We start from the raw sequence: 18,115 nt of genomic DNA, 5'->3' as shown, positions 1-18,115 counted from the left end.
TAGTACAAGTGTGTACTGTACACGCATACTGTATGCAAAACTGGTATGACATTCACCAAACCATACATTAAAATAGTCTGGGATTCCAAGGATATAACAAACGTTAGCTATCTCTATCTCTCGGACATTTCTAGAATTCAGACAGCAACTGGTCAAATACTGTCCGGATTAGGGAGGTTTGAGTGTATAGCCAAAACTTAATGCAATCACTCGTCAAAGCTTTCTTCACATTGTCATTTAAAGAAGAACTCCAACAGAAATACAACCTGATCTCAAAATGTACGCTTTATTGTGAAACTTCATGCTGCGCTACTTTCAGGCTAACAGTCGCTTTGGCAGCAGAAAAATGCAGGTTATGTACGGAGCATGCGCCAGACTGACACATCATTGGCGCTAAGCTCCGCCTACACCAAATGCCTCCATATCTCAGTTATCTTGCCAGTAAACTACACGAAAACTAAGCAGAAATAGTAACTATAGAGGGATCTTGTGTTTTAAGGCCTTAGAAGAGCTTTTTGTAACAAAGTAGGATACTAGAGGCTGTTTTCCCCAGCAGACTCGACCTCCTTGCACAGAAGATGAGGCTAGCGCAATAAAACTCAACAGTAATTAGCGTCAGCCTTCGCTCTATTGATCTACGATGAGAAACACGCACAAAGTTCAAGTATGTCAAGAAAGCATAAACGTTCTCTTCAAGAGACCTGCGTAGGCGAACACGCCCCTTCTTGTTGTTCTCAAGTCATACGTCCACTTCAAATTTAGGTAGCAGTCCGGTGTGCTCAGCTTTGGCGATCAGCATCGTTTCTAGATAAACCGCGCTAGAGGATTGAGTATCCGGGAATAACAAAGGGGCAGTATATTGCCATGGTCATGAGTCTACACACTGTGCAGGGTGAAACAACTTACATACTACAGTACCAGCTACACCGTCTACATCATTGTGCTCGGGTAAAAGTCTAAGACTCAATCAAAGCGATTCTGCATCTGTAACACTTCGTCCAGCCACTGTTTGAAAGGAGCGTATCCGCTTACTCAGATCTCTCCAAGAGAACCTCGTATTTGAACCCTCTGAGTGGTTCTCTTCGTAGATTGACAGAACGAAGGCTAACGTTAATTACCGTTGAGTTTTGTTGCGCTAGCCTCACCTTCTGTGAGACAAGAGGGTCAAGTCTGCTGAGAGGAAACGGCGTCTAGCATCCTACTTTCATTGCAGAGAGCTCGTCTAAGGCCTTAAAACACAAGATCCCTCTATAGTTACAATTCCTGTTTAGTTTTCGTGTAGTTTACTGGCAAGATAACTGAGCTATGCAGGTAATTCATTTAGTGTAGGCAGAGCTTAGTGCCAATGATGTGGCAGTCTGATGCATGCTCCATACATAACCCGCGTTTTCTCCGCTACCAAAGCGACTGTTAGCCTGAAAGTAGTGCAGCACGAAGTTTCACAATAAAGCCTACATTTTGAGATCAGGTTGTATTTCCATTGAAGGTTCCCTTTAAATTCACATTTTAGTGACTAAAATTTTACAGCAGTACATTTGTAACACATTTGTCATTAGTTCCCCATGAAAAAGCTATAAGCAAACAGACTACAACAGTAACATAAAATACCTTTCCATCTGACAAAACATTTATGACTCCAGGTCCCCAAGCTTTGAGATATTTGGCTACAGGAGAGCCCATTGCTGTAGCAATGTTGCTAACAATTTCCAGAGTAGTGACAACCTAATCACAGCAACAAAATCAAGACCTTTTCAGAAAAAAGAAAAATTAATAGACAAACTAACCAAAGTGAAAATAAATGCAAGAAACACACATGCTAAGAAGCAAAGTACCAAAACACATTGCAACCACACGCTAATCAACAGACTGACCCCTCCAAACACGATGAGCAAAATATATGTATTTACAAAAGTGAAACAACTTAACACATGCAAGTAAACATGCACATGTGCACACACACACACACACACACACACACACACACACACACACACACACACACACACACACACACACACACACACGCACACACCAGATTCTTGTTTGAATCAGAAAGGCGTCCCTTCAGTGCAGGAGGTAGATCTCCCAATGCCGGAGTAATAAACTTTGCAGCTGACAGTATCTCACTCACCTGCCAACACACCACACTCACAAAAACATCGTCCATATAAAACACAAACATGCCAACCTTTGTTAGATTCTCTGCACGAACTTTCCAGTTCTTGTCGCCTAATCCCTTGATGATATCTGACTTAAACTTGCCACTGCAATAACAGAATTCTCAGGCTATCCACAATAAGAGTACTCTGTCTAACTAAAAGTTTCTAAGCAACCCAGTTAATGAAATGATACAAACGTAAACTGTCTGCATGGCCTGTGTGTCCATCCCAACCACCAACTTTAAAGGCTACGCACTACACTCCAGTAGAAGTTTTATGCTAATCTTATCATCGACCAAGTTTTCAAATCACATGGTTATTCAAACTGAATATCATTATCAATATTACCATGACCATTCTAAGTAACTAGCAGTATTACGTCTTATCGTGACCATCAATCATAACACTTGACATTCTAACACTTTTGACTGCAAACATTACCCACACAAACTTCCTTCCATACCACATTCTAACATAATATGAAATCACCAACACTTGACTTGTACGTCATACAGACTGATCATACCAACAACCAAGCCATCTGTTGTAGGTGCAGTCAGAATGTAACTTTTTTTCTACACCTTCACTACTCAGCGCTTATAAAGAAAGCACCACAAGCAAGAAACATCCAATAAAGCAATATTCAAGAAGAAAAGCGTTGCAGCACATCATTTCTCCATTGACAAGAGAAAGCATTTCACATCAACAAAAATAAAGCATGTAAACTCAAAAGCACAAACCAGGTTGGCCTCAAACTTTACAATGCGCCATGCTCATCTTGATTTTTGCTATGGGAATCCAAGTTTCTCAATGATGAAACATGCTTTGTTAAAACAGAATCACAAAATCATGAAGCAGTTAACTGCTAACTCTGTGACCTATAAGCAAGTTGATGTCAGTGTTAACTAATACTTTTCTTGATAATTATGTGACTCATGCGACTCAGAAATGCAACTACACAGGCTTGATTAAAGCTCAGTACGTCCAGTGGAAGCCACAACAATGCTATATATAGAGCAACTGGCAATTCTCGTTTGCACGTGACTAGACAGAAGCATATCATCAGACTGAATGAAAATACCTTCAGGAAATGTGGTGATATGAAATGAGCAATGCACATACAATCCAATCACCTCCTCTACTCAGGTTATTCGGATCAGTAAGTTAGCAAACTGATTTTTCTTTGCACTTGTATCTCACCGAAACTTTCATAATGTGACATCTTGTGAGATGGCTTAGATGACAAGTCTCACACATAATTAGCTGTAATCTAGCCCTTGCTTCTGCCTCATCCAACTCATCATAACATACTGACTCTGGGATAAGCCATCTAACTGCTGCAGCAGCAAACAAGATGCAAGCAAATGGCCAAAATATTAGAGTTACAGTGTGATCAGTAGACAAAATCCATTTTGTGTGCGTGGTAAACTGTTCAACTGGTAGCAGTCACACCTGCTTGCCTTTTATTTCCCTGGCTTCCAAATGTGCCTAGCCTTCTATCCAGCCTCTATCAAAGAATCCAATGTCTGCATCTTGCCTAGGTGTCCATTCAATTTCTTAAAGTCAATGTCTGACTATTGACTATTCTAGGTTGCAGCAGCAAACACAGTGCATTTCCTTATGTGTCCCACTAGTATAGTCAACTAGAGCAGTCAGCTGGCTTAATTAATTAATTAAATGATTAACTCATATAAACTAACAACAAACTGCATTACCTCACATCTGTACGAGGCATCAGATCTGCCATAGACACTTTTTGTGCCACAGCACCTTCTTTACTTTCTCTCTCTTCTTCCGAGGCTCCTCTTGTAGGATTAGGAGGTGATGTGTCAGCAACGCGAGCAAACTCTGCATCAATCTGAGACAATAGTGCTGGCTTCTCATCTTCTAAGAACATTCTGAGTTGTGAGCCCATGTACATGTGCATCACACCAAGCAGTGAGATGGCTGCACCACGAACAGCCTAAACAAAGAGATAACTAGAAATATAGTCTAATGTAAGTGCATGCCTGCTATACAAATTCATGATGCTACTACAGAAAGTGAGCACCATGCTTTCTCAACTAGAAAGACAAACAGACAGAGAGACAAAGATGACAAAGACAAAAACAATCAATCAAACCAAAACAATTGAATGTCAGACAAACAAAATCAAACACAGTGATACAAGAAACCGACAAACAAACAAACAGACTGCAATACTAGACTCGTACCAATCCTCTCCTCGCACACCATATATTCACATGCTCAACCACATGCTCGCGTTACACTCTCCTTGATCACATACTCGTGTTACACTCCCCTCGCGAGATGAGGACTGGGTCAGTGCACTTTCTGGCCATTCCACGTTTCAATTTTTAGTTTGATAAAAATTAAAATTTCAAAATTGAAAATTGAGTTACTACATATAAGAAAATCAAAAATACAAAACTGAACTAACAGCTGCACTTTCCGACCAAGTATGCTCTATTTTAGTCTTCAGTGACAGCACCTAGACGTGATAAAGCAATTTGATTGAGGACAGAGTCTCCTTCAAGGTGTACACTCTAGGTGACAATCTCAAACAACACGCTGATGAAATAGGGGTTAGCAGTAACGATCTAGGATTCTATAGGAAAGAAATTTTTGTTCAGTTAACGTGGCATCTTTAATTTGTGGATTGTACACTTGCGCTAGTAGAGGGATTCAGTTTGTACACACTTGCAAGTACACAGTAAAGGTGCACCCGCACTTGCACCACAGCGATTAGAATTGTGGCACAGGTTTAACTTAAGCATAGCACAGTTTGCCTGCACTTGCCCTAAGCTGATTAGCTTGTTTTAGCACAATTACTCAACACTATAAGTACAAAAATGTGATAATTGAACTGTATAACAGACTGCTCAGATAATGATCTCCTGGATACAGGTATTGTTGCTGAAGAAAATAGGCAATCTGACCAAAGGTGTAACAATCAACATAAACAAGGCGCTCGAATAATTCAACAGAAACTCTCTCCATGTTTATCATGTGCTAATTATTGCTTTTGGGGAATAATCGCCTTTTTAAACCCACAACCCTAATTGCTTTGTATACACCTGCAAGTGTGTTACAACCAATCCCTCCATTAAAAGTCTACAATAAACAAATTACGCCACATCAGCTGAACAAGAATTTGCTTCCCTAGAGAATCCTATAGATCGTTTAATACTGCATAGTTATTAACTGCTATTTCATCAGCAGTATGTGCTATTTGAGTGGTTCCTCTGTCAATTATCACCTAGAGTGTACACCTTGGAGGAGATGGTGCCAACAATCAAATTGCTTTATCACGTCTAGGTGCTGTCGCTGAAAACTAGATAGAATACTGGTATACTTGGCCGGAAAGTGCAGCTGTCATTTCAATTTTTAACTAAACTAAAGAATTGAAAAATGGAATAGCCACAAAGTGCACTGTCCGGACTGGGTATGAATCTACTGTAATGCTACATAACAAAGACATTTTGTTGCTCAGAATCAAATGCATCAACATTAGTGTCTACTTCACAAACATTGTAAGATTAGTTAAAGGTACACTCCGTCATTTAGCGTTATGCCCCCGCAAACTTGATTGCATATTTATGCAATCAAGACAGAATGTTGGTTTGAACTACAGGCAAATTTTGTTATGAGAGCGCTAGATATTACCCTCAAATAGCGTGAAAACAGAGCGCATATGATGGTCACGTGCTGAACATTCCGGCGACACGCACTAAGCTAAGAACTTTGCTACTGTCAAAATGCTAGAAGTCATTCGTGAGACGTTGATAAAATGTGCTCATGGGTTACAAAATGGGCGTAGATGCGCATGCAATGCTAAAAGAACGAACTGCACTCCATTTGTGCGCTTACACTTATCACGTGATCTACTTATTCCTTACCACATGATCACCGTATGTGCTCTGTTTTCACGCTGATATGTAGCGCTCGCATGTTCAAACCTGGTTTTGTGTAAAACGTAACCTATTTGATGCCTTTGACCTGAAGAAAGATGACAAGTTGGTTTGCGTGTGACCTGAACTTTGCTTAACAACGAGATTACAAAATCGCTCCCGTAGATTTTCCTTATTTGTAACGGTGACTACGCTCTGATATCCAGCTTAATTACGTATAGTATGCAATCCAGTTTGCTTGGGCGTAACGCTAAATGACGGAGTGTACCTTTAATGTCCACATCTTGCTGAAAGTGTTGTGAAATTCAAAATGTAAAACGTTTCAGTGAACACTTCACAAAGTGGTATTTTAGAATCTTCACTGTTGAGTCTGCCAACTCCATTTGGACACATTGGCCAGTCCAAACAGTATTGTCTTCAGCTAGCTGGACACATTTTCTTGTTGGCAAATAAACCAAACCATTACAATCGAACATCCACGCACCCATACTAAATATTATGATTTACTTTGTTTCACACTAAATCCCAACAAGTGACAGAAATAAAACAAGTCAACTGAATCAACAGAATAGAGACCTGCCTGGAGTCACCTGTTTGGGTTCGTTCCAAGTCTTTTCTTGGCAATTTAAAAGAAAAGCTTTATGGTTAGATTTAAAAACACCACAGGCTTTGCTCCCATTAAGTTTCAATAGTATAGTCTATTAAATCCACAAGTTACAACTTTATGTCTGGGCCTGCTATTTTCAAAGTTTATGTCAAATGTTGTGCAAAAAAGCAACATCGAGTTAGTACAAGTAAGAAAAGTATGTAAACAATTAACTACAGCAAATGACCATGGCATTCTACAAACTTGCACTAAAGTGATTTTTGCACATGCACACACACACACACACACACACACACACACACACACACACACACACACACACACACACAATATATATATATATATATATACATGTACATATTATATATCAAGATAACAACCCAAACATGACTCTTCATTTAGAAGAATACGAAAATACTCACAAGCCACGCCTTCCTTTATTTAATTAACTTGTAAAAAATACCTAAAATTCATTTTATGTGACAGGGTAACGCAACAGTTAACTTCTTACTGGATTTGTTGCTGCCAGCATTGTTTTGACGTAGTCAATATGTGGCTTTATTTCGATCTTCAAGCTAAATGCCTTGATTGCCTCACCAAGCCAACTCAGAGCTTCTGCCTGGACTTTGGGACTCTTCTGTTCGCTAGAGTGTTTACTGACCTACAAACAATACAAGGACACATGGTAGGTTTCACACACCAAGTAATAACTATCCAAAACTGACACCTGCAAGCTAACATAATTCAGTGACATCACTCCGCTGAGCACCATGAGAGTTTCTATTGACTGTGGCTTAATCTAATGATCATAAAACAAAGACAAGATAAACAGTATTACTAGCTAGTACAGTATAAGAAGGTGTCTCCACTAGCTGCTAAACATGTTTAGAAGTTGTTACAATTTGAGCATGTCTCCACTAAAGTTAATTAAACTTGTTTAACCCTAAACCTAAAAGGTTTTTGCTACACCTGATTCAGAGATAGTTTAGCTCAAGTAAACAAGTTTAACCGTCACATGATGGTAACTCATGCCAGAGTAAAGATGGATACTAAGCCATTTCACTTTCTTTTTGCTCTGTTTATTCTACAATTGTAGCACTGCTCTAATGCACTCTCAGACGCTGCCACTCATGATTTCTCCCTGATACCAAGTCAACAAGTTCCTGGACACAAGTGTAAAGTTCCCAAACTACCAAACATAAGGTGGAAACGCTTCTTTTCCAAACATGTTTAGTGCTAAACAAGTTTTACATTAAACTAGTTTAGATTAGAGCAAGTGGAAACGTGCCCTAAGTAACTCATGAAGAATTCACACGACAGTGAGCAAAGTTCATTACTACGTCGGGTATACAAACAAAACAATGATGCAATTCAAAAACAAGATGGCAACCAAACACAGACAGAAAGATGGTGTACACGCAACACAAACAGAAAAATGTGCCGACCCAATTATAGTTGGTGTTACTGGAGAAAGTAGAGGCTCATAACACAAACAAATGTCATACAAGACTGTAACAAAAACCATTTAAATCTGAGATCAGGAGAAACTGTTCCCCAAAGACTGCATAAACACTTCAAAATCACAGAAGTTCCCTTCAAGACATGAAGAGATACAGAAACGTGTAATATGCTGCTTACTTGACTATCTGACTCTATCTCTATTGTAAATTTATGAGCATAATCAACAATGACATAGTCTGCACAAACAGACATACAGAGAAACAAAGACGTTACCTTGACATCAGCCAGTTTATCTACAAGTCCTGGCACAACACATGCAGCACTTCTCTTTCCAAAAACAGTTGCATTCTGTGCAATAAGTGCTACTAGGTCAAATCGAGCCTTCATCACCTGCAACACAAGCTCCATCAAAGTCACACCTTCCATCGACTCACAATCAATGTCTTCATCTCTGGCTGTTAGTCACAATGGTCTTTAACAGTCATCTGGCAACTATGTAGATGTACGTACCCAAAGTAAATGTGACTGTAACTCAGGGTTCTAGTCAAATTGACGGTTGGGAAGACTTTTTGATGGTTAAACGCTGTCCAACCGTCACACTGTGTATGCTCAGTGTTGACAAGGAAAACACACAATGCATGATTGACGATCACAAATGTTGTAGGCTTTACCTGATTCTTGTAAAATAGACTTACTTTAAGATTGAGGTCATCTTACATCATAAGAAAGAATGTTTATAAACTCAGAAATTATTGGAGACCAAAGTAAATCTCCACAAACACCAAAGAAGTGTGGCCAAAAACATGTGGCCTGCAACGATAGGGCTGCAACACTAAAACCCTGACTGTTACGAGATGTTTACCATTAAATAATATCATTCATTATATGTAATGCTAGTTGAAGCATGTGTTTCCCAAAACTACTAATAGTTGAAAAGGTAAGGTAAATGCGTAAGACTTAGAGTAAAGCTCCTAGGAAATCCCTGAACCTGTCTGTTGTCATACAGTTTGTTTGTCTTATGTCTCAGTGTTACAAATCAGCATATCCATCATTGTACTGTACTTGAAAGTTGCTGTCTTTCCATCCTGGTTTCTTGCCAGCTAAAGTATGGACAAACACTAAAGAGTTGATTTCATCAGGAGCCATATCAAGTAAAGCCTGAAATAAAAATCAACTAGTCAAACCAAAAATTACAATGAACTGAAAGCACAAACTATGCCACAAGAGTGCACAAATAGTCAAAATACATGCATGTAGGAAGGCAAACACATAAGCAAAGTCTTTCGACCTCCATGTAGGGTGCAAATCCTGTACCAAAAGGTATCAATATCAATCCACATGAATACTGGCACAGCCATGCCAATAGCATAAGCCCAGTTGCAATTGGCAGTGGGCAGTCACCACGTTCTTGGCTATGTAACGTGCACATAGTGAGCACTGCAGTCCACTCTGCTGGAGTTGTTGCTGGAAAAGGTACCCCACCATGCAGGCATGTATAAGTATTGATAATGATCTGACATAGCTGGTCAGTTTGCAGTCGCCATGTAGGCCCCAAATGACAAAGGACCCAAAGTGTTGATCTGGTGCTAGATGCCTTCTTCAAACAGGTGAAAGGGAATCACTTCTTTTGTAGCCTGTTCAACCATGACTGTTTCAATCAGCTCGTGACTGGTCTCGGGGGGGGGGGGGGGGTCGAGAACCACAAGCCTGACAGCAAAGGCTGGGCGTCGCCATACTCGACAGAGACCTGAGACTTGATGTCCAGGCATAATGAATCTTCTTGTCCTTGCACAGCCACATCAGGTGCTGCATCAGTGTGAGCACAACGGTAATGGGAAGTAGCATGACCTGGAGCGGTTTTTGCGACAAGTATTACCAAACATCATGCCTTGGTCACCACTGTCTTCTTTGTGTAGCCTCTTGACAGCGTTGATGTCCTAAGCTATATCGAATAGACAATCACATACATACAAAAGAATAGATAGGCAACTGGAAAGTGCAAGAATGATTGTACAGACAAACATTCAAACAAACTAGATTTACAAAAACAAATACAAACATAAACTTACCGTCTTGAATTGCTCACAAGCAGCCAATCGTTCCTTCCAGTTTGCATTTGCAAGACCAGATAAAACCTTAGCAGGAACAAGCTCCTGAGCTTTAGCCTCAATCTCTTCACTCTAACATGACATGTTGCATAATACACATAATCACCACAAAGTACACCATAAACAGCTTTCTGACTGATAAGCCGGGTTCTGAAGGAATGGGTTTGTCCTTGAATGCTCCAACAGCAGATCCACCACCACGCTTTCCTTTTGCAGCAGCTGGTTTGACAGCTAATGATGAATGTGCACTCAACTACAACACAGAGAGAAATAATGACAAGATTACAACAAACACAAAATCTTACACTTTTAATTAATTAAACTACTAAATGAAGCTGTGTGAAAACCCTCGCTTCCACAGCTATGAGCCCTCTGAAGAGCTATGCTTAACTTGTTGCAAAGTATCATGAGTTTAGAAAATCATTTTCCTTCTAAGCGCACTGCTTGTAAAATCTATTTACACTCATACAAAGTGGCTGTCATTTCACATGACCAAAGCCCATACCACCGCTGAATAGTCTGTAATCATCAAAATATAAACAAAAGTTATCACATACGAGACATTTATGCCATGTTAGGATCCTGTATAAAAGCAGTACGCCAAAAAACAATCGATTTCGTGTTAGCAGTTGCAGACAAATAAGTTTCTGTTGCTTACCGTACAAGATGAATTAATTATTGGCGAGAAATTTATTTTGGCAGATTGGCAGATTTTTCAGCGACCGCCAATATAAGATCCGCCATTAATTTAGCCACCGAGATATGTTGACGTTATCACCCACGTGAATTAGGCATCATATGGTGATGTGGTGGTATGTCACGCAGATGAGACCACAAGATGGTAGGTAATCCCTGCTTGCTGTCTGTTGTGCCTATGAATGAGGCTGTGAAGCTATGGATGAAGCTGCACTGTTATGTTGACGTGAGTCCAGTTCTTTGCACTGACACAGCAGTTGTTCGTCACTAGGCAGTAGTTGGAGACCAGTAAGTTAGGGAAATGTGAGCCACGAACACAGCTGTCAATGACAAACTCCTCCATGATCACCTACATGTATGGTATGACATATCAGTTATCAAACAACGACGTCTGATGTCCGACCCGGACCGCCAAAATAAAATCGTTAATATGCTTATCCATCAATTTCTTAGCAAACCGCCAATATAAATTCCCGCCAATGTTTCATCTTATACGGTATGTATTTCCAACAAGACCTAGTAATTGCAAATATGAATTAGACTGTTCTGGTAAACTCTTTATGAATGCTGGCTGTTTGTGATTGGCAGTTCGTCCATTGTCTGTGGCTGCCATGTACAACCACGTGCAAATACTGCTCAATGATTGGACCACAACAGGGGTGTGGTACATTCCTGAGTGTGACAGGACATAGTCACCCATGTACATGGACAAGCAGACAAGAAATGAGTTATGCCTTATGAGTATTCAATTCCCACTGTCAAGGACTTTCAGAAGGCTCCATTTCTTATGACTCATCGCTGAAATAATTTAACAACTTGGGAGGCCATATTCTCAAATAAATAAGTTATCAAAATACAATAGCAGAACTCCTTACTGGTTTTGCACCCAAACGAGGCTTAGTTGCACTTTCTACTTTCACATCACCTTCACTTTCAGTTTCCTTCTTACTCTAACAATTACACTATTTAATCAATACCAATAAAGCATACTTGCATGATGCATCCCACATACCTTTGCAGTTTCAATGTTCATTTTGGGTCGTTTCTTTACGACTTTCTTTGCCTCCTCACTTTTGGGTGCAGAGGTATCCTCACTTGATGATGGAACGGACATTGTAACTGCTTTCTGTGACTTCTTTACATCTGAAGATGCAGAAGGTTTTGCCTACACAAAAGAGAAGAACCTTACAAACAGTATACAAATCTAATTTATTAGAATGAAACATCATTCAATAGTGTCTACTAAAATCAAACAATGTTACATAACAATGCTCAACAAAACATAACAAAATGCCATGAAAACTTAGTTGTGAAATCAACACCAAACTGTGATATTCCATCAACAGCATGACAACATAGACACAAGCAATACAGTAGCAATCAGTTTACAGACCAAGCGTTTGACCAATTTAGTGCTTCCACCACATCATTAACTAGAATTCAAAATACCGGTACTAAATAATACCAACTGAAAAAATCTGTTACTATACATACACGCACCTGTTATTAACCAAAGATGAACAGCTACTCAAAATGTCTAAAAAAATTGCAAGAACTTCCACATTGCAGATTAAGAACTTTGTTTAAGTAAAATGCACAAAAATTCCTCGCAATTATCAATCACTATACAGGAACACTTCGCCCATTGATGCATGGGCAGTAGGCGTTAACATAGTCAAGGCCTTGGGCTGCAGACCAAACACTTGCTGTGTTGCACGGTGTATTGTTTTGGCCTTGCTTTCCGAGGACAGCTACTAGCGTTCATGAGAGACGGATCTAGACGCTTCAGTCGACTCTGACAGTGAAAGAGAACAAGTTACAATTCATAAGCGACCCAATCGTTCAAACGTTGTAGACGCCACATAGATTGTATTGAACGACTTGCAATCGCTGGTCCTTCGTGCTTTCCTTTGTGTTTCTTCCTACGATAGGAAGTCACAGTACAATACAAAATTGTTTGGCTAATGCAAAAAAAACGGAAACATGCCTCACTGCGCATAATCACGTGACAGCAAATGCCTTTATTCTACAGCCAAACCATCGCCGTATGTGTGCTTTTCGCCATAGATTGAAGGTAAGTCAGTGACGATGCAAAAGCACATTATACTTTTGCCTAACAAATATCAAAGTTTACACAAAGCGGTGAAATGAAACTTACACTTATCGGACGTTATTTGGAAAACCGCTTTGTACATTTTTGTTTTCTAACCTTATCATAATGCTCAGCTATCAAGTTTAGCACCAAACTTCCCAACTTGATGTGTGACCAAAAACGATTAGCGGTCAAGAGTTGCACGCATTGGTGAAGTGCTCCTTTAAAGCTAGGTTTACAATACGGCACTGGCGACGACGCTCAGGCAGGCGTCATATTGTAAACATTCGCACGCCGCATCACAACCGTTGTCAGAGTCACCGATGCTAGAGCTGATTCAAGTTCAACTCTAGCGTCCAAACCAGAAGTGCTCTAGTGTCTACTGGAAGCATGTGCCTTTTGTCAACAAATCAGAGACTAAATCCAGGAGTGAAATAACCAGAAGTAAACTATGGAAGAGAAGCCTACCGAATGTGTATACGTATAGGTATGACTGCTTGTGGCAGATCAAGTCACGGTAGCTTGTAGATGTGAGGGGTAAGAAAAGCGCTTGGAAAAATCGTATCAAAAAACGGGCTCCCAGCAGCAGGCCGGCAAAAATTTGGAAGCGTCTCCGCGACAACTTGGTGGGGGAGGAAATGAAAACCAAATCACAGACTTTTGTATTCATGGTATACAATTATGATGAGCATGCACGTAGTGGCTCGTCGCTGACACTCATCAAATGATATTGTAAATGGTACAGCGTCAGTATCAACATTTTGACACCTACTCGGCGTCTTCGCCAACTTTCTTGTGAACGTCCTCGCGAGTGTCATCAGTGTCATATTGTAAACCAGGCTTAAGGCTCAAAACGCTGTAACCACAATAACTGCACTAAATCTCCATAATGTTTCGACTTCTCATTATATTCACCACATTCGACTATAGTCTCGCGTAGCCAGACCCCTTTCCGCCGCGGCCTCCCCGGCGAAATGGGGTCTGGTGTACGGCTTTTGATGTCGCTGTGCGCCGCGTAGCCAGAAATCGGCTATCTAAAGACCGAATTTAGTTTCTTAAACGCTTCACTAAAGACGAGACTGGTATGCACGCAATGCAATCCTATCTCAATAGCTTCCCTTGTTTCGTAGAGAACAACTACAGCTAGAGTCGTTGCTGTTTGTGAAATCTGCATGTCTACAGCAGCGATTACAGCAGCGATTAAACGCGGCCGCGGGGACGTTGACGTCGACAGGCTTCGATTTCATGCAGACATGATCGACGTCGTACGATCTAGCGTTGTGCGCTCGTGTCACAACGGAGACTGAATGCGAACGTACTCAGTGCTGTTTGCTGTTTTTTGACGTCTAAAGCGACCGCATACAGTCCGGAGTGAGCGATATCTGGAAGGGCTTGGAGTTGCATGACGTCATCGAAACAAGACGAGTCGTCTTTCTGTGTTTGGGTAATCATTTCATGTGTTTTGTGCATTGTTTTGATGAACACATACAGTAGCAACCAGGAAGAGACCAAATCGTTTAATCGCTGCTGTAGACATGCAGATTTCACAAACAGCAACGACTCTAGCTGTAGTTGTTCTCTACGAAACAAGAGAAGCTATTGAGATAGGATTGCATTGCGTGCATACCAGTCTCATCTTTAGTGAAGCGTTTAAGAAACTAAATTCGGTCTTTAGATAGCCGATTTCTGGCTACGCGGCGCACAGCGACATCAAAGGCCGTACACCAGACCCCATTTCGCCGGGGAGGCCGTGGCGGAAAGGGGTCTGGCTACGCGAGACTAATTCGACTATCGGAAAGCTATCACCATACCATCCAAGTTAGAGATCAATTAGAAAAGCCTTCCTGTTCTCATTTAATAGTCCTATTTACTGTCATATGGTAGTAACAAAACAAACTACTAATGTTATCATCACCTTGACTGCTGATTGGACTTTTAGTTCAACCTTAGCACTCGCCTCGCGCACTTTTGCCTCTTTTCCTTTGTCAAGACCTTCAATGTATATGGACATTAGCTTATCACCTACAATCTTGAGAATGGTGGCTAGAGCTTCGGATGCTGCTTCTCGTACTTGAGGACTGGTGTCATCCATTCTCTGCAAAACAAAAAGATAAATTCAATCAATTAACTAGATTTCCAACACATCAAAGATTAAAAAGAGCAATTCACACAAACGATAACTAATAGTCTCTCTAAAAATACAACAGTAACCTAAGTGTGCATGCATTATTATGAAATAACTGCTGTCATAAACAACTAGTATGCAAACAGAAGACATGAACAGTGTGCAACTCTTGTAAGAAATCCAACTATGACAAAATGATGCCAGCAGCAATTCACTAGTAGTGTTAAAAACAAGTGGACACAACAAGGAGCAAGTTAGCTGTGTCAAATAAAATGTGCAAAGTAATGAGGAGTAACACAAACTCCCATAAAGTAACAAGAGTCCCTAGAGAATGTTGTGAAAGACAGCTCTAAGCTCTTGAAGGCCTGGTTGACCTTGTGCCACCAATTACTCGATTTAGCTCACACACTACCTTATTAATTAAGTCCACTACGTAGTAGGTATTCATCCACAATGGCAAATTACAACAGCATTTGCCGATGTACTTTCACATTACCATCCTTACTTCAAGAGAATGTGTACCCTGTATTTTACCCAACTTTCTCATAAACAACAGATATACATCATCTGACCATTCCACAACTTACAGTAATGACTGGTGGACATATCTGTTTCAACGTTGCTTTTGGCAAGTGAGCGGGCGTACAGTACAGAAATGAGCGAGCCATATAACCCAAAGTCTCTGCCTTCACAGACGGGTTCTTGTTCTCAAGAAATGGCAACACATCCTCAAGTAATGCTGCAAGACTTGTCTAAAAAAAAATGCCTTCAGTCATTAAAGTAACATTAAAAATATGTACACATAAAGAATCCTTAGCATAAGGCCTGATAAAAAATATATTACAGTAGTTTATCATCCGGTCTACTTGCCAAGGTTGGGGCAGCAAGAGGCATTTTATTTTATTGTTATTGTTTACTACTATATAAATTCCAAGTTCTAAGCTAAAGGAACGTGGTATCCATGCTTGCCTCACAACAAAAGACCAAAAAACTACTACCACTACCAAGGCAAGCAGCAGCATCCAGGATCCAACAAAGGACATCACATTTGCAATGATGGTGTTATGTAGAGGAAGCTCTGTATCGAGATCACTCGGTACCTAAGCGCAGAAAAAGAGAACAATATCACGTCTACAGCTCCAAGACTAAGCTGACACAGGTCGCTGAAGGATGTGGACTTATGAGGGCACACGTTCATCTGCAAAAATTTGCTGAATCACAGAATCACAAAGTCAACAGTTCAATCAATCACAAAGCATATCAAAAGAGTTACTAGTATCAAACCGACGGCTTGAGGAAATGGTACAACTGGCAGAAAAAGGTTGCCTTATTCTTGGACCAGTATTGAACAAAAAAGTGATGACTTGCATGCCTTGTGAGACAGCAGCTGCGTCGTCAACTGAAGGGTACATGTAATGTTGGGTGCACATTAGGAGTAATTCAAAAGAAGAAACCGTCACTGATGCAAGAACATCAACTGTCTGGTTCAATCATATCTTCTGTTGACGCCACCATTTGCTAACACAACATGGTGTGCGTACAGACTTTCATTTCGTCTTCTGTCGTTGTAAAACAGTGTTGTTCAGTTGGATCTTGTGTTATGGTACATCATCAACATTGCTAGTGGCAATTTGTAATAACAGTTTGTCATCCAAGAATTTTTAGTATGCATTTTAATTTAGTACATTTATGAGTTGTACGAACAATACGAAAATAAAATGCATACGGAAATTTGTGGATTTACAGTTTACTTAATTTCAGAATTCATAATATCTACAAAATAATCAATGGCCACCCAAGTCTGTACACTTGACATTCCTCCTTCCACATGCATCAGACAATTTGTTTTTGCAGTTTGTCTGACTGGATGACCGTCTGACTTTTTTGCCTCTCTTCAAAATCACCAAATGGTCCTTGGAAATCGGGGGTTTGACAAACGTTCAGTTAGTGAGCCACTAATCTTACCAAACTCAGTTCTATTGCAGTCTGCTTGCCTGTCTATTAATCCATCTGTCTAACCAAATTACATCAACACTCACTGTTTGATAAACAGCATCTACTGCATCACGAAGAGCTGACACCACATTCTGCTTCTTTTCCTTAAACTTATCCAGCATGGCTACAGTAATGGCAGTAGCATATGGTTGAAAGTTCTTCCTCAAACCTCTAGCCAAGCTCTCCACACAACGCCCAGCCACAGTCACAATCATTACATTTGTGTCCTTTGAAATTACCTGACAAACATTGAGACATCATTAACAACAAATAAAGAACGACATTTAATACACATCAGTGTAGAAAATAGCAGTAGGACATCAGACAATGTCTACCAAATGTGTTGTTGGTCCGACCAAATACTACAAGGGTGTTGGAAGTGTTCGGACAAGCGTCGTCCATCCGTATGCGTAGATGATAGTATAAACCTTGTCTCCCAGCAAGTCATGGGCTTGCCAAGGTGTCAATTTCATGAGCACACGTGCCTCCTTGCATGATTTATCCAAAAAAGATCTCAGCTAGAACATATGTATTTGTCCACTAACCTTGTTCGCTCTCACTTTGAGTCAGGTAAGTTTATTGGATATAATGCATCTGTGTTTGTTTAGAAACCACTTAATAGGTGCTACTATTCCAAATAGCTTCATTTGCAATGCAAAGACTATGAAAACTACAGTAGAGTACGCATACTGCTACGAAATAACAAACCAACATTCTAACAAAAGCAATTTTCCCTTTCTTAGCAAGGTAGATGCATTACTTTGGTAACACTCCCATGCAACAAGAAACACTGGAATGCAATTACAGCATTGAGATAATCGGTGGCATTCCCCTCTTGTGACTATTTAGCACTAAACTATAGCATATAGCCCCATTATCATATAGTAACAGCTTATCAAAAATTACATGCAAATGGCTGCAGTGGAGGCCAGACTTAATGATACAACAACTGTCCTAGCTA

The 18,115-nt window shown here is 40.2% G+C and overlaps 1 protein-coding gene across 5 annotated transcripts in view; it reads right to left on the bottom strand.

Moving 5' to 3' along the window:
• Positions 1-18,115, bottom strand: part of LOC134189407 (cytoskeleton-associated protein 5-like) — a 49,434-nt gene that overhangs the window by 14,665 nt on the left and 16,654 nt on the right. For all 5 annotated transcript variants that reach the window (XM_062657651.1, XM_062657652.1, XM_062657654.1 and 2 more), the window contains exons 8-22: positions 17,199-17,393; positions 15,747-15,911; positions 14,950-15,129; positions 11,955-12,107; positions 11,818-11,892; positions 10,383-10,499; positions 10,208-10,318; positions 9,201-9,296; positions 8,412-8,528; positions 7,405-7,476; positions 7,189-7,338; positions 3,875-4,122; positions 2,189-2,264; positions 2,033-2,131; positions 1,609-1,722 (exon numbers count right to left, since the gene is read on the bottom strand). In XM_062657651.1, coding sequence (XP_062513635.1) covers positions 1,609-1,722; positions 2,033-2,131; positions 2,189-2,264; positions 3,875-4,122; positions 7,189-7,338; positions 7,405-7,476; positions 8,412-8,528; positions 9,201-9,296; positions 10,208-10,318; positions 10,383-10,499; positions 11,818-11,892; positions 11,955-12,107; positions 14,950-15,129; positions 15,747-15,911; positions 17,199-17,393 — 1,968 coding nt within the window. The remainder of the gene's footprint in view (positions 1-1,608; positions 1,723-2,032; positions 2,132-2,188; positions 2,265-3,874; positions 4,123-7,188; positions 7,339-7,404; positions 7,477-8,411; positions 8,529-9,200; positions 9,297-10,207; positions 10,319-10,382; positions 10,500-11,817; positions 11,893-11,954; positions 12,108-14,949; positions 15,130-15,746; positions 15,912-17,198; positions 17,394-18,115) is intronic.

The sequence above is a fragment of the Corticium candelabrum genome, chromosome 14 (assembly GCF_963422355.1).
Source record: "Corticium candelabrum chromosome 14, ooCorCand1.1, whole genome shotgun sequence".
Taxonomy (NCBI): Eukaryota; Metazoa; Porifera; class Homoscleromorpha; order Homosclerophorida; family Plakinidae; genus Corticium; species Corticium candelabrum.
Note: the sequence above shows the minus strand (reverse complement) of the source record. Positions and strands in the feature narration are given on the sequence as shown.